This window comes from Ceratotherium simum, chromosome 26 (assembly GCF_057802395.1).
Source record: "Ceratotherium simum simum isolate JZ-2026a chromosome 26, ASM5780239v1, whole genome shotgun sequence".
Taxonomy (NCBI): Eukaryota; Metazoa; Chordata; class Mammalia; order Perissodactyla; family Rhinocerotidae; genus Ceratotherium; species Ceratotherium simum.
The window spans coordinates 1,484,319-1,507,421 of NC_141925.1; the positions used below are offsets into that span (position 1 = coordinate 1,484,319).

A 23,103-nucleotide genomic window follows, 5' to 3' on the forward strand; every position below is an offset into this window, starting at 1 on the left:
CGTCCCTACACCTTGGGGTGCACGGCGATGACGATGGGGCAGCACGTGAAAACAGACAACAGTCAAGATGCTATTCCTACACAGAGCCCGAGGAGTGAAAAACCGCACAATGTCTTGGGCATGTGTGTCCATGATGTGGTACATGTGTGCCTTTTTATTCATTCACAGCCGCTGTGGGGCCTGGTCTGGGTGAGAGTCATCCCTGTGCTGGGTGTAGGGGCTCCAGAGGTGGTGCCACAGGCCCTCCCACTGGATTAGTCTGCGGGTGCAGAAGGGTCTGAGCAGAGCAGATGAAGATCTCTCCAAGCTCCTAGCAGCTTAATGGCTTTGTCCCACGTACAACAGTGCACTGAAGTTACGGACCTGGTCCCTTATCAGCTGTGCCAGTCGACACTCCCATCAGCAGCAAACACAGTCCGGGCCAGAAACCACATTCGCTCTGCCTTCAGGCCTTGCTGGGTGCCCTGCACAGCATATCCAGAACCCCACCTTCTTGCACCTCAAGGATGACGCCCTGGCCTGGCGATTCTCCAAGTGTGGGCCCCCAACCTGCCAGATCTGGGCAGCAAGTGGGTCTCAGCTGGGAGCTGACGGCCTGTCCAAGGGGGCCTCTCCATCACGCTTGGCTCTTCTCTGCTGCCCTCCCCTCCCAGCGATTCCCTCTGTTGCGTCTCCAGGTCGATGGCAGAATCCCTGTGACAAGGACAGGCCCTGGTACATCGTGGGCTGGCAGCACCTATGTGCTGGAGGGACGACCGGAAGATAGGGTCTCCAAGGTCGGTGACTGCTCACCAGCGCCCTAACCGCCCTGAGCTGTGTGTGGCTGTCCCCAGGCCCAGAGTCCAGCGCGGGAGCTTGCCTGGAGTGCTGTTAGCAGCACCTGCCTCTGCAGCTGCTCCTCAGTCCCTGAACACCAGGCTGGCCCAGTCCAAGACAGACAGCTGGGAATATGGGTGTGTTCTGGGCCAGCATCCCTGCCTTCCCTTTCAGAAAGGAAGGTGGGGAGGGGGAGGGGAGCGGGGTCCCGGAGCAGGACTTCAGAAGGCCCCCTGCCTTTCCTATCAGGAAACACATCCTGTTAGTGTCTGGCTGCTGTGGCCAGGCCGCTATTTGTTGCAGTTGGCTACGCCCTCCAGCTCACCAAAAACAGCCTCAAAAACAACCATTTCCTCTCTGCTGAGAGACAGGGAGAAAACGCACGCGCACGCACAGTCTCTCTCTCTCTCTCTCTCTCACACACACACACACACACACACACACACACACACACGCACTTCCCTGCAGCAGGCGCTCTGCTTTCCAGGACCTGCTGTTTTGTGGCGGAGGCACTGGGCAGGGGTTCAGGCAGCTGAGAGGCCGCTGAACTCGCAGTGCTCCTCGGCCCTGCTCCGAGCCCGGCTCCCGCCGCTGGTTTTGCTCTGAGCGAGCTGGATCTCAGGAACGAGGCCCAGACTGACCCCCAGGTGGCTGCCTTCCTCTGTAGTTACTTTCTGTTTTCCCCACGAAGGCGAGAAGAGGCTTCGAAGCCTCCCTTGGCCTCCGAGTCCAAGGAAGACGGCGCACTCACGACTCTGGACTCCCGCTGGTGCCCTCACTTCCTCCCTGGGATGGGCCGAGCAGGTGGCTTCAGCTCAGGCCTGGCCCTGCTCCAGGTGCAGGAAGGAGGGTAAAGACGGCCGTGAGGTGGGCTCACCTGCACCTGTCGCATGGGCCTTCCCGACGCCTCGGACGCCTCCGAGAATGAGCGGTGATGTCCTCTAGCCGCCCCTAGCAGCGTCTCGGTTCTCCCTCGCCACAGCAGCTGACCAGGACTGGGACTTTCTCCACAACAAGCGGACACACCGGCAGTCAGTGATGACTGTCCAGAAACTGGTGGCCACGGCTGTGCTGGTGGCCCTCGTCTCTCTCATCCTTAACAACGCAGCGGCCTTCACCCCCAACTGGGTGTACCAGACGCTGGAGGATGGGCGCAAGCGGAGCGTGGGGCTGTGGAAGTCCTGCTGGCTGGCGGACAGGGCCCGGGCAGGGCCGAGCCCTGGGGCCAGACCGGGGCAGGCAGACGCGCGGGATTGTGAGGCCCTGGGCTGGGGCTCCGAGGCAGCAGGCTTCCAAGAGACACGAGGCACCGTCAAACGTGAGTCTGCTTATTTTTCTGTCTCCTTTAGAGCGGCTGGGGCCACTGGCCTTGCACAGCACACGGTGCGTTTGCTGATGGTGAGGGGTGCTCTGCTCTGAGGGGTGACAATGGCTTTCGGTTTGGAACCCAGGCAAGCCCTGAGCTCCACGCCCACCCTCCACTGGCGAGCCACAGGCACTTGTCAGTTCTGCTCAGCCCAGACCTGCCTGTGGGTCCTTTACAACAGAGAATTCCTCTTGTGCAGGAGTGGGGCTTTTTCTCTGCCATCATGCACAGCTAAAGGACAGATACATTAACCAAATCAAAGAAAATACTTTTTTCTTGGTGGAAAATGATGAATGTTAATAAGTAGAATAAATAAGGAGCTTCAAAACACGCGGCTGAGTTCTGACTTCACTTCACAGTTGTCAGGGTCGTTAAGGCCGTGAGCACAGAGGGAGACCCACTGGAGACGGACTGTAGGTGGGACATCAGGCAGGTGACTGGAGAGACTGACCGACTGCCGAAGGCAGAGAAGCGCCTCCGACGCGCCGTCTCAGGAGGGCAGAGCCCTTCGCTCCCTCCACCCGGCAGTCCTGTCCGGGGCCTGGTTGGTCATGTAGTGGCACTGTGTCTCTTTACCGCTCTGGAAGTTGGGAACTTGACTTTGAAAGCGGGGTCAGGCTTGAGTGGATGGGAGGGAAGGTTCGTAAGTATGAAGGTGCTTGTCACCTAATGTGTCATCTAAACAGTCCTGGCACCAATAGGCACAAGCCTCCCGGTGATGATCCTTTTTTTTTTTTTTTTTTTTGTGAGGAGATCAGCCCTGAGCTAACATCCGCCAATCCTCCTCTTTTTTTGCTGAGGAAGACGGCCATGGGCCAACATCTGTGCCCATCTTCCTCCACTTTATATGGGACGCCGCCACAGCATGGCTTACCAAGCAGTGCGTCAGTGCGCGCCCGGGATCCGAACCAGGGAACCCCGGGCCGCCGCAGCGGAGCGCGCGCACTTAACCGCTTGCGCCACCGGGCCGGCCCCTGGTGATGATCCTTTAAAACTGCTGACGGGGGTCTAACTCGCGGGTCAGTGTAACCCGTTCTGAAGGCCACACGCGTCTTTGAGGTAGCGCAGGGCTTTGGCTGGCTGCTTTTGGACGGTGTTCCCCTAAGTCCTCAAGTAACAAGTGTGTGATGTACTCAGTGTGTGAATGTCCCCAACCTGCCGTTCCCTCGAGAAAACCCGGGGTGGGGGATGTCATCCCCACTTTACAGGCAAAGAAATGGAGCCTGCAGGAGGCACGTGGCTTGGCCAAGGCCCTCAGGGGGCTGCAACCCTGATCTGTCCACTCAGAGCCCCTCACTGCGCAGCCTGAGGGGCTCTTCTGTCAACGAGTGGCTGTGAGTGCTAGCTCCCCCTCGCCTCCTTTGCAAGCAGGGAACGACAACTTGTCTTTAAAAGATCAAAGTGCATGAATGATTTCAAAATTTCCTATGAGTTCTCAGAACTTAGGGGCCTCTGGGACGCCGGATAAATGCAGCTGACCTCGGGTCTCTGTACGATTTGCTGGTCGAGGGCGGTCCTTCTAGGTTCTGGGATTGTCCTGAGGAGCAATGAAAGCCAGCAACGCTGGCTCTAGTGTGGGCTCCGTGTGGCCCACACCTCTCCTTTCCACACCGTGTGCTCCCACAACCCAGGGGAGCCCCACACTAGCCCAGCCCCTGTGCCATTGCCACACAGGTGTCCTTGCCAGGCATCCATCCTCTCAGGCCAGGAGGACACACAGGGCCTGGGATGGGCTCTGCCTCCAGATGCCCACACAGCCAGCCCTCATGGCCTCCCTCCCACCCTGCCACGGGCCCCAAGTGGCCCCCGCTCACCTGTCTAAGCTCGTTTGCTGTCCCTCCCTGACCACCTGATAAGCTCCTTGAACAACTTTTAAAATACTCTGTTAATACAGCGTTTGCAGCAGCTGACCCTCAATAAATCTCTGAGCATCAAATATTTGTCCAAAACAAGGGAAACGTCCATGAAAGCTTCTCGTGAGCGAGACTGAGTTGAGGAAAATGAGTACATGGTGATTCTGGTGCTGACAAACTTCTCACCAGCTCCATGAGACTGAACACGACACAAACAAGGATAGCAAATCAGTATTCCCCAAGGAACTGTGATTCTAATGTGCATGCTGCCTCTGGTGGTCTCGAGCTGGGGGCTCCTGGCACCTTGTTTCTAGGCTCACCGTCTGCTGCCACCTTAAATCAAACCTGCACCCAGTCTCGTTAACTCTCACAAAATCCCAGCCCACGCTTTGCCCCTAACCGGCTGGGTGTAGAGATTGGGGAGGGGGAAAGGGGGAGGAGGGAGGAGGGAACAGGGAGTCGTCGGATGAGGCACGTTGGCGCAGTAGTTAACACCTTCCATACCACCCAGCCATCACTCTGCAAAATCATCTCCGTCTGTGATGGGGCAAGTGCATCCAGGTTGCAGGGCTGACAGCCTGAGGGAATGTGACATGTCACTTGTCACCCATCACACGTCCTGCTTCGCCCGAGAGCCAGGCTGTCCTAGAGATTCCAGACACGGTGTCAGGCAGCCAGGGGTAGCAGCCCAGGGACAGCCGACACACTCCTGCCAGCTGTGACCGAGGTCCTGGCAATGCCCGTGGAGCTCAGAGTCAGAGCCCCTCCATGCTCGTCGTGGTCAACACATGAGGGGCCATCACCCCACATTCTGAACTCTGGTCAGGGCCCTCCGTGCTGCTGGGGCAGGGGCGCTGGGGCCGGTCCAGGTCCTCCAGCTGCCGCCCACCTCATGCCGGGTCCTGTCCTCAAGGATGGCGGGATCTTCCCACCCATGGGCTGGCTGGGCAGCGTGGGGCAGTGGTGATTATTATTAGTGATCAGGCAGCTCTTTCCTCCCTGCGAGGAGATCTGGGGGGACTCGGGGGCTACGAGGTCCGCCTCTGGAGAGACCACACACCTAGTCCGGGGTCAGCCTTCCTCTCGGGTCCTTGTTTTCTGTGGCATTCTTCATCTTTCCATAGTTCATGCATTCTGTCAGGCATTCTAAGTTCTTCTTCTGAAGTGAGGTGGGACATGAATAATCATTTAATTAAATTTTGGGCAGAGGGCTGGCTGGGGCCCAGCGCTCCCTGAGGGGAGCCCCTGCCCCTGCCCTCAGGTGATTGGTGCTCTCTGGCCCAGGTGGGTGATCCGAGTCTCACTGGAAAGGCAGGCCGACAGGGCCTTTGGGGTGGGGACTCAACAGAGTGCACCGCATACTGCTGGCCGGAAGACATTCATGCCATATTCTCACTGGGCTCCTTAAAATCCAGGTGGTGCTGCCCAGGTTCTGTACACAGGCAGTGTGAGAACCTGCAAAACACGCGGGCATGGTGGATGGCAGCCAGGACAGGTCCCCTCTGGGTGGCTGGGGCAGGGAGCTTGGCTCAGAGAGGACAGTCTTCTCTCAGGCAGGGTGGCAGGTCTGTGGGCAGTCACCGTTTCATCCCTTATATCCTCTTGAGATCTGTGACACCACGGATCCATGGGGACTCGGTGACTTGGGCAGAGGCCCTCGTTTGGTGGCTCGTGAAGTGGGGATGCCATGAGGAGCTGCTGACAGGATGTGCAGCATGGGGCTGCACGCTCAGAGCCACCAGGAAGGACAGAGAGCTGGGCCAAGGAGGATGACAGAGGACACGGCAGCAGGGCCCACTTGGGGAAGGACAGGTCTGAGTCGCCTGCGCTCTGCTCCTGGCTCCCAGGAGCCTCAGTCACGTGGCCTCACTGCGCCAACACGTGCACCCTGTAGCCATCCCCTGGCGCTCGAATCCACTGCAGGCCACTCCCCTCCACAGCCAGCCCATTCATTCAAGTCTGTCCTCGTCTGCAAGGCTGAGCGTGGGAAATTGGATGGACTTTCCTGGGCCTGGCTATGAATCTGAGCAGCCTGCTCTCTCCATCATGTTTTAACAGCCCTCGTCTCCGAGGTCACTCCCACCTCCCAAATTCCATGATCTTTTAGAATAGCAGAGCCTCCTGCACAGTTGTTTAAATGGTAAGAATAATTGCAAAGAAAATTTAAGTGTGAAGAAGACAGAAAGCAAATGAAGAACAGTGGCCTCCATGGAAAAGCCAGTGAGCTTTCCAGAGCACACGGGAAGGGACCGCCCGGAGCTCACCCATCCTGACAAGAGGACTAGAATGCATATGCAGTCACCGGTCTGGGCTGGCTGTGCCTCTGGTGCCCTGTGAAGACCATGTAAGCAGCCAGGAAGGTTCCGGCAAGTCGACCTAAATCCTGGCTCCCAGCCCAAGCTGACGGCCATGTCTCCTCAGCCTTGGGGGAGGTGAGGGAATCTAAGACCCGAGCGAGAGAGCACACGGTGTGTGTGGGGTCCGTACCATGCCCCCTCACTGCAGCTCAAAGAGCAATGCTGCTGTTCCCTGACGTTTCGAGCCCCCCATCTCTGCTCCTCTGTCCACGTCATTCTGGACCCACTGCCACACCAGTGCCAAGAGCCCCTACTCACCAAGCCCAGCCTTGCTGTACCACGAGGGCTCCTAGGACCTCCCCAACCCCGCCTCCTCATCTCCTGGCCTTTTAAAGGGTAGAGAGGAGTGTCAGGGTTTCTAGCAATTGCAGTTATGTTTTTGTGGTGATTGGGAAGTCTCTGGCCGTGAAGCCCACTGGGGAAGTGTGCTGGGCCTGCGAGAAAAGCAAGTGAGAGCATCAGCCAGCAGCACGGAGCTCATCGATACCACCAAGCCAGGGAAAGGCAGCCGTCTCAACTCAGGAAGGTGAAAGAGGACAGTCAGTGGTGACTGTCATCATCTAGTGACCTGCTCTCTCCTTCACTCCCTCTCTTTCCTTCCAGAAGCCCTCTTGCCTCTTTGCCCTCAGGGCAGCTCTGACTTCCCAGCAGCCCGGGCCTCTGTACTGTACAGTCCTGCCAGAGTCCACGCTGGCCTCAGAGCTGGCAGTGCCACCCCTAGGCCAGACCAGGCATGTCGGGAAAGGCCTGGGATCCGGGAAGGGTGAGATCCTTCAAGCTCGAAATGACAGGAGGAAGCAGCTGAGATACAGTGGGCAGGAGGAGCTGACCCTCAGCGGCGGGAAGTGGCACAACGCTGCCATTTGACTCTGGACTCCACGAGCACTATAAACTCTCCCCGTCTGCGGAGTGTGACTCACATACACCACCGAAGCCTAAAGCCCAGTGGGGCGGGGCTCAGGAGGCCAGGGGTCCTCACTCTGTCTCTGTGAGTCTGCTCTAACAGTTTGGAATGACCCCAGGAAGGGGCCTGACTTTACGGGGGACACACTCCTGTGGGGCCTGTTTTCTGCTGCCCAGCACATGGGGAAGTCGTTTCTCCTCCACGGGCCTCACGATGGCACCAGCGCTGCCCCTGACCCCTGCCTTTGTGGTGCGTCCACTGGACTGCTCTGTCCCCTCGGCCCTGTGCACGCGTCCCCTACATGCCTCACTCTGGGACCAGGTGCAGGGGGGAGTGGAGAACAAGGAGCCAGGGAGGGAGGGTCCCCGAGGCTCTGGGTGCAGAAAGGGAGGAGCTCCAGGAGGAGGGGGAGTCATCCCTGAGCAGCTGCCCCTGTGCTGACCACCTGCCTTCTCTCCCGCTCGACCCTCGCAGTGCAGTTTGACATGATGCGTGCCTGCAACCTCGTCGCCACGGCGGCGCTCGCCGCGGGCCAGCTCACCTTCGTCCTGGGGCTGACGGGCCTGCCCCTGATGTCGGGCCTGCCCCTGATGTCGCCAGATTCCCAGTGCTGGGAGGAGGCCATGGCCGCTGCATTCCAGCTGGCGAGTAAGTACCCCCGCACCCCTGGGCAAGCAGAGTGGCCACACCCTCAGCTCCTGTCAGGGGCTGGCAGGCCTTCTAACATCACAGCGACCCCCATGGGTCATCCTCCTGCCCCACCCGTCACCGTGGGCAGAAGCAAGATGGAAACACACACACACAGGGAGGAGGAGCGCTGAGGACACAGGCAGCAGCAGGCTTTGCCTCTCTGTGCGTCCACGGGCTCCCAGCCTTCTTCCGTCTAAGAGGGTGCTGCACTCTGGGCTGTGTGCTTGCTTTCCAAAGTCTTCGGTATCTGGCACTTTCTTTGCCCCTCTGCAGCCTGGGTGGCGGGTGGCCTGGGTTCACGTTCCTCCTGTGAGGGCAGCAGCTGCGGGAGCAGTGAAGCAGCTTGCCGTGGGCAGAGGGGGAGAGCCCCCCACTGAGCTCCCACCTCCACCACCTTCCCGGCCAATGGTGTGCGAACGGGGAGGTCAGGGCACACGCGTGGTTCCCAGCCTGGCTCATCTGCACGATCCGAGATAAACATAGCTGCCTGGGACCCGCCCTCATGAGCAGTACAGACGAAGTCGGAGAACACAGTAGCGCGGTAGACAGCCCGAGCACCCACACCCTGTCCTGGCTCTAACATGGATGCACACGTGGCACCAGAATGAGACACACAACTTCCCCTGCTGCCACACGAGCGTGCTGGGGGAGAGTGCTGGGGGAGGAGAGGGAGCAATGCTTTGCTACAGAGCACGAGGCCTTGGGCCATCAGTGAATGAGCCTCTTTGGAACAATCTGGAAGCCACCATGGCCTCAGGGGGCAACTGAGGGTGAAATGTGACAGGGCACAAACACACCTCTAGTCCTGAAAGGGTGAGAGTGGTGGTGTCGTCGTAAACAATGAATGGAATGTTCCGGGACGTTCTGCACAAGTGGCCATGGAAGCCATGGAAGCTGTCCACCTGTCACCCTCAGAGAGTGGAAGGGCTTGTCTTCAGGTTTCCCCTCCACCACTGCTCCTTCTTGTTGGCTCAGGGTTAAAACAATCACGGAAACCTGGGGGAAGTCAGGTTTTCTGCTGCCTAGTGGGGACAAGTCAGATCGGTGGTCCTGTGGGAACAGACAGACGCAGTGGCCAGGGCGTGGGGGTGTTATTAGCCAACCCATCTGCCTCTCCTGCTTGGCGGGGAATGGCAGCATGTCCCAACATTGAAGGTACAGTTCCAACAACCCAGTAGAAGAAACAGCAGGAAGTCTGAAGTGAATCATTCTAGGAATAATGGATCCTGGCCCTTATCTTTCTGGAGAAATGCAATTTCCAGAACGAGGCTGACAGAGCGGCAGGTATTCATGTGCTGGAAAGCGCCCTGGGTGGGAATCGGAAATGGGCCTCCTGTGCCCTATTAATAGAAGGCGGTGTGGTCCTGAGCCAGTCACTTCCCCACAGCCTGGGCCAACTTGGGGAGGGGGGTTGCTGAGGGCTGACACGGCGAAGTATCCAGGAAAGAGCAGAGGGTTGGTGTCAAGGGGACTGGAAGTACATCTTGGCTCCATCACTCACTATCGGTGTGAACTAGGGCAAATTACCGATCCAATTCACTGATCTAATTCACACCTCAGTTTACCCAACTTCACAACAGGGGATAACGTCTGTCCCCCCAGGACTGACTTTGAGAATTAATGAGGTAGGTGGAATGGGGCCTTTGACCACTTCTGCCTCCTGCCCTCCTCCATGACTGTGGGTAGAAACACGGACATTCCAAACGACGTGACACGTTTAGGGAAATGACCCACTTGCCCTCTTTTGACTTGAGGGCTGTAAACCAGAAATGGCTTCCACAGCCTCACCGAACTCCCCATCCCCACCATGTGGATTATCTGAAATTCCATCCCTTCAAGGAGGAAGTGGAAGATTCTGAAAAAGTAACTGGAAAAGCTGGATTAAAAACAGATATTTTAGTGGCATTAAAGAAATGATAGTAACAGTTCTTGATTTTGAAAATAACTCTTTCTAGCAGGATTGCATTTCTTAAGAAATTCCTTTGAGACACTTATTTAGAATTATTAGGAGAAATATTGTGGGTTTGGTATCAAAACTGACATCTTACTTCCTGTAAACCCTTATTTCAGAACAGGATAGTGTTGCTTCCAAATAACATAGTTTAAAAAAATCCAAACAGAGAGAAGTCTCATTAACTAAAATCAAGCTGTCTTGCAGCAACACTGGGGGCACTGCTGAAGGGCTCCTGGGGGCCTGTGCTGGTGAGGTGGGGGCTGGGGGTACTGTGCTCCTGTCCCAAGCACTTCCAGGCAGCATAACCTCTGGAAAGGTTGGACCAGCCTCTGTTCACACACTGCCAGACAGGCGGAGGCCAACAGGAAAAGCCAGCAGCACTGAGCGGCAGCCTGTGGCGTTTCGGGTGGCTCTTCTTGCCTCCGCAGGCCACCTCTCCCCTCAGTGTCCGACCACCACCTCCAACAGGTCTGTTTTGCCCAAAAAGGAAATGCATTTGGCCCTGTTTAGACTCGTTTCATTGACAAACAGTACAGATGCAGCTATGTGCCTTTCTTCTATCCTGCTGCTAATTTTAGAGTTAGGTTTTTCCTGTGCTCCAGTCTGTTTTAAACAGTCAGGGAGAGACTGAAGGGCGCCAGGATATCCTGTCCCAGGAGGGGGAAATGCCTGCTAGTACCTGTTATGCAAGCGAACCTTGAGTCCCCAGCACTGTGGCCAGAGGGTGGGCAGGGGGAGAAGATGCTTATAAAAAGAGGAGGAGAGGCAGAGGGAAATAGCTGGGAGGCTGGGAAACGCTGGAACCAGCAAGAGACAGCAATACGCCAGGAAGGGCCCGGACAGGCCAGCATGAGGAGACAGAGTCCCCACTCACTCATTCACTCCACAGTCGTTTCTGGGCACCAGTCCATGCTCGCACGACGCCCGGCCGGGTCTGTAAAGGATGGTCCTCCACCCCTCACAGCTGTGGCTCCAAAGGAACCTGTCTCCGTGACATGAGGGAGGACTCGATGAAACTGCCGTTTCTTAGGTCAAACACGTGAATATCAGCCATTTTATCTGGTTTGCTCTATCATGTTCAAGCCATCACACGTAATAGTTTCCAATTTCTTTGCAGAATTTTCCAAGTGTAATTTTAATTTGCCTGAAAGTTGAAAAAATTCCTTTCTGTCCGTGATTCTACCCTGCCCCATAAGCTAAACATCCCTGTGAAAATTCCAGATCTTCCCTGTGCTAAGAACACTGTGCACATTAGGGACCCAGGGCCTGAGGCGCACAGGCCCTTGGGAGGCAGGGGTGGGCTCGGTGGCCTCCGAGAGACAGTGCAGTCACCATGGGGCAGCTCTGCGCTGTCCCCTGGGCTGCTGTCTTCCCACTTTCTCCCTTCTTCCTCCCTCTTGTGGGGCTCCCAGTAGTAACCAGTACACAGCAGAAACAAACGTCAGGCTCTTCTCGCCTCTCCTTCTGGAGACCCACTTGGGGGTGCCCAGAGCAGCCAGGCTGTGATGACACACCCGTTCTCATTCCGATGGCTGAAGACCGGCAGAGGAGCGAGAGGGACTGTAATGAGGACCTGCCAGCGTAGGGGTGAAGGGCCGTCCCGCCGCCCCAGAGCCAGCAACTGCGACGTGCCGGCCCTGCCTTGTCGGGTGTGAGTGCTCCCTGCACACGGCCTCACGCCACGCACAAGCCCACGTCTGGCTGACTTCAGACCTCCCCTCTCTCCTCCATTCTCTCATGTCCTTCTCACTGCCTCCCCTTTTTTGCAGCACCTCTTCTTTCACATCTGTGTTCTCGCTGACGTGTGCACAGAGGCACAGGCAGAAGAGGGAGAGAGGTTTTGAAGGGGGGTCAGAGGAAGTGACCTGAAAGGCAAAAAGGTCAGTCTCAGCCTCTAATTACTGCAGACACCCTCGGACCCTGCAATTGACACTTGAGTGACACCTGGAGCAGAGAAGAAAGCCTAGGGTGAATTCCGCAGGCAGCTTAGCCTGGCGGGCACCTCGGGGTGAGGTCCTTAGCTCCCGAAGGCTCCTGAGAAGGTCGGAGCTTTCCCAGGGGGCATCTGAGGGCAGAGCCCAGCTCTGGAGCAGGCCTCCTGGGTGCCACTTGGCTCTGCTCCTCGTCAGCCACGAGGCCCTGGATGCGTCTCTCTATCCGCTGTGCTCTTTGTGCTGCAGGGAGAGCTACTGCTGACCTGCAGATGCCGCGACGAGGACTGGCGTGCCGTCTTCAGTCATGCCTGCTGCTATTATTATTCTGACTTCCCACCACAGTCCTGTTGGATCACACCACATTGAAAAGTTATCACTCCCTAGACACGTCTTTTGTGCTCTCTGGTCAGAACTCGGGGCTCTCCACCTGAGCGTGGTGTGAGTGCCAGAGCCTGCCAGGCACTCCCTTGGACCACCCTCATAGGCAAACTATCCTCCTTGGCAGAATGCTGGTGGGCTCCAACATTTCCTAAATGCGACCCTCCTGCGGCTCCTCGGGTGCTCGCAGAGGACCCTGGGCCGTTGCTGTTGGCTCTGCAGGACTGACTAACCAAGTCTGGCCCGAGGCTGACATTTTTTTTTTTTTATAATTTTTTTTAAATTTATTTTTTATTCCCCCAAAGCCCCAGTAGACAGTTGTATGTCATAGCTGCACATCCTTCTAGTTGCTGTATGTGGGACGCGGCCTCAGCATGGCCGGAAAAGCGGTGCGTCAGTGTGCGCCCAGGACCGAACCCAGGCCGCCAGCAGCAGAGTGCACGCACTTAACCGCTAAGCCACGGGGCCGGCCCCGGAGGCTGACATTTTTAGGTGGGACAATCTAACAGTCATTCAGGGCTCTGTACTTGGGTCAAGTTGAGTCTTTGAAGGGCAACTCCTTGGCTGTACACCAGGCCTCCTGGGCAGCACACTGTCTAACAGAGTCTAGCCTGAGAGCACTATAGCCGCAAGCGCTCAGTTGGGTTGGTGACGTCGCTGGGGTCCCATGTGGCTCTCTGTCCTCCCATCAGTGCTCATGTGGTGCTCCCTTTGGGGTGTGAGGACCTGTGCACCCCATTCCTGAGAACCCTGCGCTAGGAGGCTCTCCCCCTCATCTTGGGAGCCAGTATCTTGCCTGATGACGCGATGGGGGACCCAAGGCCCAGGTTTCTCCTCTGTTCCCTCCTCTAAACATCACTCTCTCATCCCCACTGTTCATCAGAGTGTGTATATGCCACCTCCGATCCTTTTCGGAAAATGCTGGTATATAAGCAAAAAAAACCCTTTAGCACTGCCTCAAGGATCCTAGAAATGGTGTCCCGGGCTGCGCCCATCTGTGTCTGTGACACCCAGGGACATTCTGAGAAAAAGCACAGTCTCCTCCGCAAGGTCCAACATGGGGCTTCTAGCCCAACCAGCCTTCCACCCTTTAAAAAGTGGCCACGGGTCTCGGGTCTCCTAGCCACTAATTTATCATAAAGCATTTTTATTGAAGTGTGCTACCCTCTCTCTCAAGTGTCCATGGATTTCTTATTCTAATATTTGATATTCCTACTTTCTAATTTATTAGCTTTGATCATAAATAATCCCTCACCTTCCATCTTTGCAGAATTTTTAGTCTAGCCTCTTTGTCAATCATTTGAGTGACTCTGGACCTTTCTCAGACTTACAGTTTTTCTTAAATTACAAGAAGCACAACAAAACGACGAGTTAAGGTACAAATGTACAACCATTTCTGCGGAAGCCGGCTGTGTCATGTTTTATTCTGGACTGAGTTCATAATGGCACTGGGCTCTCCCTGGGAACATTCTCCACTGGCTTTCCATCTCCTTTTATGGAAGCTGACCAGCAGGCCCGAGCCCTCATGCTCTGCTCCCGAATAAGAAAACTTGCATTCGTCCATTCCTGGCCGCTCGCATCCCGAGTGCCGTAACTTGGCACTTCGGAGAGTTTAGAGTCATCTGCAGACTGAACTCTGCCCTGCACACACGGCCTGCAGCTCACAGACCAGTATTCCCCAAGACCACCTCTGGCGCCGGGCTCTGGTTGTCCTCTCTCCCGGCTCAGCTGGTCCCCTCCTCGTGATGTGAAGCCTCTCAAGTTCAAGCGTGATGACTCTGAGAGGAGTTTACTGTGGAATCTGGTCAAAAGCTGCTGGAAGCCTCATGTGGCTTCATGTCTGCTGGCTCCCTCTCTCCACTTCCGGAAATCTTAAGATTTTTTCTTATGAAGGTGAAACCTATCAACACACGAAGGGCACCTACCCCATGCCCTGAATGCTGATCTCATCAGCCCTCAGAGGTCAGCAGGGCTGGGAACTGGTAATTGTCTTGGTATCTCATCAACTGGTGGGATCTGCTGTTTTCTTAGACTCAGGGACCTTCTCATAGGAATATACAATTTTTTTTTTTTACAGTAAACCTGTACTTTGCTTAGTCTGGAGAATTCGCTTTTCTGTCTTTTGTACCCACTTCCCAAGCACCAATCCATATCCCAACCACACTCCTGTTTTTTCCTTCTCGTCCATTTTCTCTGTGCTGCTTAGAGTGCTGGAATGTCAGGCAGCGCTTTGCAGTTTCAGCTCCTGTGGAAGCACGTGATCCTGTCAATCATATCATCTTTAGCTTTTCCTTTCCCAGAATCTCTCCCTCTAGGGAGAGGCATTTGGATCACCATCATTTTACTGCTCACAAATGGAAAATCCCAACCACAGCCGTACCTTGCGTTAGTCCATTCATTCGTTTGTCTGTAAATACTCTCTTTAGAAGCCGTCACACTAGATGGAAGCCACAGGTGCCTACTTTGCCAGTTCTGCCGTCACGCGACGCCGAGGCAGAGGTGCTGTGTGAAGAGCTCAGGGTTCAGCCCCTTGGTCTTTCCACTTATGCCACCTGCGTGTGCTTGACAGTCATTCAAAAGGAAGGCCCTGTGACAGATACCGAAGCCCGAGGAAGCAGGCAGGAAGGAAGAGAGAGGAAAGGGGCGCTCTGCAGGCTGAGCTGTGAATCACACGCTCGCGGTGGCCAGCTCACAGGAAGAGGCTGTTTGCTTTGGAAACATAAATTCATGAGGATGAAATCGACTCCACATGTAGAATTCAGTGTGTTTGCTAAAACCTGTCCCTTAGATTTGTTTCTGGATAAACATTAACATCACTGAAAGTCTTGGGAGGAAAGTCTTTGGGGACAACTCTGAGGAGAAAGGGGGTCTCAACGTTAGGTTGTGACAGAAACAGAAAACCTGAGGTCTAAGGCCAGCTGTAGCCCTGAATCTACTTCCTCCACATCTCTCCTCTCTCCCTGCTGGAGAACTTGATGAAGTAAAAGGCTAGTTTGATTTCAGAAGAATGTCTACGTACAGCAATTACCTGGCGTCAAGGCTGAGGCTGGAGGCACACAGCAAGACCCTGTGCCCACATGAGCCCCTGCCTTTCTGTGTCTTTGTGGCTTTTTACTGCTGACATGTGGCACACACGCAAGATCCCTGAGTTCCATGTGTCTGTTCAGTACATCCCGCCCCCGTGGGCCCAGAGCAGGGCTGGACGATTATCAACCGTGGGAGCCCCGCGGGCGCTCCCCAGCAGCTGTGCCAGGTGAGGGCAGAGTCCACGTGTCCCTGGGCCAGCCCTGCCGAAACATCCATCCGCATGGCTCAGGCTCTTCCCGTGGGTCAGCACCTGTGCCCACTGTTCCAGTAGCTTCTTTGTATCCTCCTGGTGCAGGAGAGGGTTTTTCTAAATATATTCTTTTAAGGTTAGGGAAACAAACCGTTTCTCTGACTACATTTATTCTAAGTTGAACTAAAATAAAGCAAAAGCCAACACTGGTCTTTACAGAGAATAAGTCATGTAAATGTGAATTTTGTTCATCTTTTTCCACACTAGAGTATAGAACTAGACTTCTCCTTTCTATTTCTCCTGGAAAAAAAAAGCCACATAAGGTGTAGCCTCTGAATTACGCCAGTTAGAGAAGTGAGACATGCCCCAAACCTTGCTTGCAGCTGGCCCAGTGCCCTTTACTGCTGGGCGTTCAATCAAGTTTTCAAGACAAATGATGAAAGAGGTGGAGACTCGGCTTGTTCATTTTTACTTTGTAAAAAGTCTATCTGTGAGGCTTTGCATTTACACCTGTGCATCATCTGTATCACTTTTCCCACTTGTGTTTTCAGGATGTAGGTGGCTATGCCCAGGTTGTTTGTGTACATGTCAATTTATACTTCTTCAAGCAGTTATTCACCCTCTGAGTGTTCTTTCATTTTGTAATATTAAAAAATAGCATTGATTGATCAGAAGCAGTTACATGCTCTGAAACCTGAGTCTGTACATGCTACAGGCAATACAGCCAATCATAGGGAGGAAGTAATAAACAGATTGAAATAGCAACAAAATAACAGCCTACCCTATTTTCAAAAACATACAGTACTGATCTTAAGAAAATAAGTAACAATGTAGTTAAGCAACCCTGTGATGCATGCACAGGATAGGGTCCTGTGACCTTCCCTGTAGTCGGGCCCCCTGCCACTCAGGGCTGGGACTGCGAGTCGGCACTGCCCAGGAGTCCGGAAGCTGGCAGCTGCTCTGCCCACACACTCTGTGGACTGGCTCCATAAGTTAACGTTTTCCCCACTTGGAGTTCAGAGTGCCCTCTCCACATGCTGGAGTCTCCTGGTGTCAAAGGCCCAGCCCAATGCCTCCCTCCAGGAGGGTTTACCCTGCCCCTGTCCGGCTCCCCAGCACAGCACCTCCCTGTCACTCTCACACCATTCGTCCCAGATGCCTCTATTACCAGGCACACCACATTGTGGGGATTAAGCTCATCTTCATCTCCCCAAGAAGAACTCCAGTTCTCGAAGGATAGATCAGAGCCCCACCTCGGCCCCTGGAGCGCACCATGCTCAGCTCGGTTCCCAGCACCTGAGTGGAGTCTGGTCAGGTCTGCTGAACATATGCAAACATAACTAATGCAAATGGGTAGTTTTGAAATCAATGAGTCCTTTTGTTAACTTTGTAAGGCGCCAGCACAGCAACACCAGCTCCAGGCTGAGTGACATCTACTCAATTATGGCTAACGAGGTCCTGTCCCTCTGAGGGTTCCAGTCACTAAAAAGCTTAGAGGACTTGACTGTGGAAGCTGTTATTCATCACGTCTCCTTTCCCAGTGTCCACATTGCATTCTACTCTGCATTATGGGATCTATTTGGATTTGTCTCAAATAATTCACTCAACAAGCAATTATTGGGCAACTCTCTGAGAGGCTGAGATCAATGGGTGGGCCACGCTCCAGCTGCAGGGACAACAGCTGCAGGAGGCTGACTCACGCCTCGACCTCCAAGCTGAGTGCTGAAGGATCCGGACAGGACAGGAGGCAGCCCTCCTCCCCAGGGCTCATGAAGCACAGGGACAGCAGCACCAGGAAAGGCCTGGACAGGGTGCAACTTGGCATCTCAGAGGAGAGAATGGGGACCGGTGTGGCCGCAGTGGGATGGAGATGGGGCAGCCACAGTGGCAGGGGAGGAGATTCCAGCCAGGCCAGGCTGAGGTGTGCAGTCTGTGGTGGGTCCTAGGGCAATGGATGCCATGGGGGTGTGGTGAGTGTGCGGAGAATGGCGTGAGTCTTACACAGATGATGGTGCAGCTGTGGGAGACGGCTGCAGTGTGCACAGCCAGGAAATGTGCAAATGTAGAGGCATGTTGCCAGTTCATGAGGACCTTTGGGAAGCACTTGTTAACTGAAGAATTTAGTTAGTTGCACTTCAAAAATATTCTAAATGTCTTATTCTGAAATATACATTCAAAGGACTCAATGAAACATGCGCGTGCTACTAAAGACCAAAGGAGAAGGACATGGAGAAGCCGCTGTGCCCCTCCCAGCTGCACCCTGGCACCCTGGGGGGAACTGCTGTCCTGTGCTTGAGTCAGCCACGCCCAGGTTTTCTTTACACTTTTATTTCCTCTCCAAGTTTTCCTATGTGGCAGCCTGATGGCTGAGCCTCTTGGAACCATGCACAGAGGAGCTGTCCTGTGTCGCTGGAGATTCCCTCGGGCAGCACCACTGCTGGGCTCACCCTGTGCGGTGCTGCTCATGCGTCCTAGTGCCTGTCTGCAGCTCACCGTCTCCAGTGGACATGCATTTCGGATGTTGCTGATTTGGGGCCATGGTCCTGTTTCCTGTGATGGGCGAGAGTTTCACTTGGGTGCAATCTGCGGAGAATTGCGGATCCCAAGGCAGCACGGCTCTGTCCCGAGCAGCTGTGCCCAGTCGGCTCCATCTCAGGGCAGGTGGGTCCCCTCCGCCTTGCACCCAGAACAAGACTGGTGGTTTCTCCTTTTCTAACTCTGGCCAGTCTGGTGAGTGAGTGCATTTCAGTCCTTTCCACTGTGGGGTCACCTCTTTCAATCCAGTTCTCATAATTCACAAGTCTCCACTGAAATGCCTTGCAATGAAATTCAAGATCCTCTCTTTATTCATCAGTGATGTGAACCCACCCCCAGTCACATGACCGAGCTGAGCTGTGCCCTGGCGGCTGTGTGGGGAGGCCCAATTCCTTCACACTGTTCCATTTTGGTGAATGATGCTGTGGAATTGGAACTGAAGCCACATAAAAGATTTTAAAAATGTTCCTGTAACACACACAAACTGAAACGAAGCTTAGTAAAAGGGAGAAAATAGGCTTCAACCAGGCCAGAGGGTGGGTGTCTGACGCAAACCAGCTGCTGCTGTTTGGGTCAGTTCCTTCCAGCCACGTTGCTCTTCAATAGCATCCCTGTGGGCAGGTCCCCCCCACCCAAAGGCACCCACTGGCTTTGCTGTCCTCTCTTCTCCTCTCAGACCCAAGCTGGCACCCTAACACGCTCCCCTGATGTTCCCGTCCTGTCCCCATCCTTCTAGGTCTTGTTGAAATGAGGCATAAGAAGCTCCCTTGACTGGCAAAAAATGCCCAAAGACGTAGTATAAATGAAGACATATAAAGTATTTTCATTTTCATTACATAAAACACAGGCTCTAATTCCTTTCCCCATTGATGCAAAACTCGGTGCCACAACATCGTGAGCAGAGGATGCACTCTTCACTGGAAGAAAGAAATGCCAGAAGTTTCTTTTCATCAGTGTGTGTGCATGACAAACAGAGTTAGTTATTTTTAACAGAAAGGAAGTATCCAGAAGCTTTCCATGCAGAAAAAGCTCCACAAAATACTACAGAGAATTAACATAGAGATTCATCACTGTCACCATTGTTTAGGATACGACTGAGGTAGATAAATGTATAATTCATATTTTCTGGAAGGTAGAGTGATAATGAGACCATAATGCTTGTGTTTTTAGAAAATTCAGGTCTGTCCCCACCCCTGGCATTAATTGGTAACACAGTTATTAGAACCATTATCTGGCATCGCTGCTGTTCTTTGTTCTGGGGCCTCACTGGCTCATGCGTGATCTGGTTTCCTGAGGAAGGCAGGAGAGGCTGTGCGAGTAGAGGGACCAGGTTGAACAGATGTACGGATGCCACAGTGCAGGGCTGGTGGAGGAACCGCATTGGGCAGCTCGGCCTGCTCAGAGCCCGGGGCAGGAGATGTGCATGAGTCCGAAAGGGGCCAGAGAGTTCCATCTGAGCAATTGTGGGTTATGGAGAGCCTTTGTCCTCACTGGGCAGGTTGGTTTCCAAGAAACAGACTCAGCCAGGTCACCACAGCAGAGGGTGGGGTGCTCTTGGAGAAGATGGGGCTCCCTGCCACCCAGGCCTCTGCTTTTGCCCAGCTCTCCTCATTCTTGCTAGCCACAGCTCCCACTCGACCCCATGGCTCCTTTCAGCTTTGTCTGCTTATCCAGCCCCTCCCAGCAGAGGGGTGTGATGATCCTGGGGGACAAGGAGGGACGTGGCAACAGGACAGTGGTGGCCTCTCCTTCTCCGCCCCAGTAGTCAGGGTTTCCAGCCTGGATCCAGATGTGAACTCTACCAAACATCAGTGCCCTGTTATCCTAGTCAGCAGATCCTGGGCACGAAATCCTGGTTTTCCTATTATAAGAACTAATAAAATCCAGTCTTCGGAGCTCTTTATGGATAAAACTATATAAGTAACGAGGCTGCAGTATTAACTACTTAACTGAAGGTGAACAAGCGTGTTTGCGGAGGTCAGCGCAGAACTCTGTGCAGTCCTAGCATGGCCCCCTCTCCTTCTCTGGCATCAGACTTGGGAGAGAGAAGAGAAGGGTATGGAGGGAAAATAAGCAGGAGATAGGAGGTATGGGGCAAGAAGAAATTCTAGAACCAGATGCATCTGCTTAGAAGTGAGAAGAGAAAGCAGGCATGCCAGCAGGAGACCGACACGTCTCCAGTCTCGGCTTCTGCCCCCCTAAGTGCGCAGGTCTTAGGCCACCTTGAGTTTTGAAAGAAAATCTCTATTTCCTCTAGAAGCAAATGCTAAGAACAAGAAAACTCCTTAGAACAGGAATTCAGACTAAGCTAAATATCAATCTAGTTGTTTTCAAATACAGTTTAAAAATTTTCTGTGTTTGCTTTCACTTTGAACGACTGAAGCGTTTATAAAAGTCAGAGCGGCCCTTACACAAAGTAACTCCTGGGTTTGTTTGGGGGTGAGGGGAAGCGAGTGTCAGCACCACCTCCGTGGGGAGGGCAGCTAAGAAAATGGCCTGACACCTGGCGGGTCACGGGAAGAGCACACCGGGACCACATTGTTTCTTACGGAGCCCCCTAGAAATTACTCCATGCCAGGACTGAGCAGACACACACCACTCCTCCACAGCCACCAGAGCCAAAGGTCATAAAAATCCACAGAGGCCCAATGAAACGCAGCTCAACATTGAAGCACCAGCACCATGAACCAGGCTCATGGCCCACCGGGGAGGACGGAGGGGCAGGGAAGGAAACAGGAGCTATGTTCATGTGGTCCCCACATCGCAGGTTTCCACGGTCCTTTTCTGGGCTCCCAGTAAGGTTTTCTGAACACTTCTCTGTCTACAGGTTTTGTCCTGGTCATTGGGCTGGTGACGTTCTACAGAATCGGCCCGTATACCAACCTGTCCTGGTCTTGCTACCTGAACATTGGCGCCTGCCTTCTGGCCACTCTGGCAGCCGCCATGCTCATCTGGAACATTCTTCACAGGAGAGAGGACTGCATGGCTCCCCGGGTGATTGTCATCAGCCGCTCCCTGACTGCACGGTTTCGCCGTGGGCTGGACAATGACTATGTGGAGTCACCATGCTAAGGGTCCCCAGAGAGAGGCTTGCTCAGGAGTTTATCCACTATAACGCAACAGTCTAGAAACCAAAGGACTGCCTGTGCAGAGGCGGGCGATTCGTATGGTTTCCTATATATAAATATGTACGATACACAGGTATGTTTACTATGTTATATATAAATATATTATATGATCATATTATCGTCTGTGCCACTCTCCTTCTGACATGCCCACAACTCGGCTTCACACCCTCGCACGTCCAAGGACAAGACCAGCACCTGAGATGCATGTAAGGAGGCGGGGGCCACCTTGCTCTGCACCTTGGTCTGGGATTAATTTATTCTGCATCTGCTGAGAGGGGCATCCTCAGTCATATTTACTTTGGTAAAGCAGAGGATCTGGGAAGATTTTCTTGAACTGTCCGTGATCTTCCTGGACTGAGTTTATAGCCAGACGGTTATAGCTTTGTGACAGGGTTGTGTTAGTAATGTCCGTTTGCTCCTGATTATTTTTCTAAGTTAAAATAAAATGCAAACCTCTTAATACTGTCTAAAACTTGTGTTTTATCCATTTACACTGCCACATGGGTGACAAGAATTGGGTCTATTTTCCTTCATTTTTGTAGGCTGGCAGTAAGAGAAGGGTTGAAACATTTTGAAGACCCAGTGGGAGTGCAGCTGGGGTCACTCACGACCTTATTCATGTTTCCACTCAGCTGAGCCTCCGACTCCATGTTCCTGCAGACTCTGGACACTGTGGCTGTGTGACAGCAGAACCACAGTTGGCGGAGTAAGAGGGAGAAAGTCTATTTGTTTAAAAAAAATTCAGAGAGCTTGGTTCACTTTTTCCCCTAGAAAAATCTTCAACCTATCTTCGGCAAATGCTTGGTGGGCCACAGAAGGCCTTCAGGATACTGCAATGACTCCACACAGCCCAGGTCTGAACCTGTAAGAGGTGGGTAAGCCATAACTCCCAGGCTGAACAGAAAACACCTGAGAGCTGCACCCCAGGGCTGCAGACTGGCCCACGCCCCCACGGACCTGAGACTGGGGACCACTTGACCACATCCATAAGGACAGTCCTCTAACAGCATCCAGCCCGGACACTCCCTGTGCACTGCACTGCTTGACCCACACCACCCGGAGGCGGGAGTCACTGTTGCCATCCTCCAGCCCAGGAAACTGACACTGAGAGCGGGTGGGCAGAGCCAAGGTCAGACCCCAGGCCAACTGGCTGCCCACCGGCACCAGGCTGACTCTTCTAAGGAACATTTAGCTTTGTTGCTTTAAACCTTCCAGAGAACGTGAGGTGACCAGCCTGGAATTTGAAGCTCATATCATCCCAGGAATTTGTCTTTAGTCAGAACAAATGGTGGCTTGAGGTTGGTGCTTTAAAAAACATCAAGCAATTGAGAATGATTCAGAAGCATCTGCAGCCTGACCATCTCCAATAAACTGAGCACACAGGTAGAAATAACCAGACTCCTATCCCACAGCCAGCACACTCACGAACATTTAGGTCTGACCTTCCTCCCTCTGAGCTTCTTTCCTACACTGGATTTCCCCCTCCAATCATATGCTAAAAATAATTGTTTTCTAAAAGAATAATGAGATATTTAAGATGTACAGTTTTAATAAAATTATGTATATGACTATACATGTACACTAAAGTTTTAAACTTGGCCATGTAGTCAACTACGGTCTGTGATTGTGTTTATATGAAAGGAGACGTGGTCAGAGAAAGCCTGGCTATGCCATCCAGTGCTCTGCTTCACATCCTAAACTAAGAGTCCTCCTGCTCATGTGGCCAGTGAAGAAAAGGCCCTTCCAACTGGAACAAGGTTTGGCTGTGCTGTTTAGAAACAACACAACGGACTAGGGGTCATGTGCTATCTTGATGTGTTACAGACACCATCACTGCAAATGAGGGGCTTGTTCCAGGCAACTTAATTTCCATGTTGCTCTTCCCAACCTAGTCTCATTCTTCAACAATTT

General features: G+C 53.6%; 2 protein-coding genes across 10 annotated transcripts in view; one reads left to right on the top strand and one right to left on the bottom strand.

Moving 5' to 3' along the window:
- IFT140 (intraflagellar transport 140) overlaps positions 1–23,103 on the bottom strand; it is a 91,051-nt gene that overhangs the window by 20,938 nt on the left and 47,010 nt on the right. The window lies entirely within an intron of this gene.
- TMEM204 (transmembrane protein 204) lies at positions 1,348–21,651 on the top strand. The gene is made up of 3 exons (XM_004438200.3): positions 1,348–2,134; positions 7,771–7,944; positions 20,892–21,651. Exons 1-3 carry the CDS (start codon positions 1,855–1,857, stop codon positions 21,134–21,136), a joined length of 699 nt encoding a protein of 232 aa, XP_004438257.1. The 5' UTR covers positions 1,348–1,854; the 3' UTR covers positions 21,137–21,651.

Coding starts and splice junctions, on each gene's coding strand:
- TMEM204 (XM_004438200.3), top strand. CDS start 1,855: ATGACTGTCCAGAAACTGGTGGCCACGGCTGTGCTGGTGGCCCTCGTC. Junction 2,135..7,770: donor GACACGAGGCACCGTCAAAC/GTGAGTCTGCTT, acceptor CGACCCTCGCAG/TGCAGTTTGACATGATGCGT. Junction 7,945..20,891: donor CGCTGCATTCCAGCTGGCGA/GTAAGTACCCCC, acceptor CTCTGTCTACAG/GTTTTGTCCTGGTCATTGGG.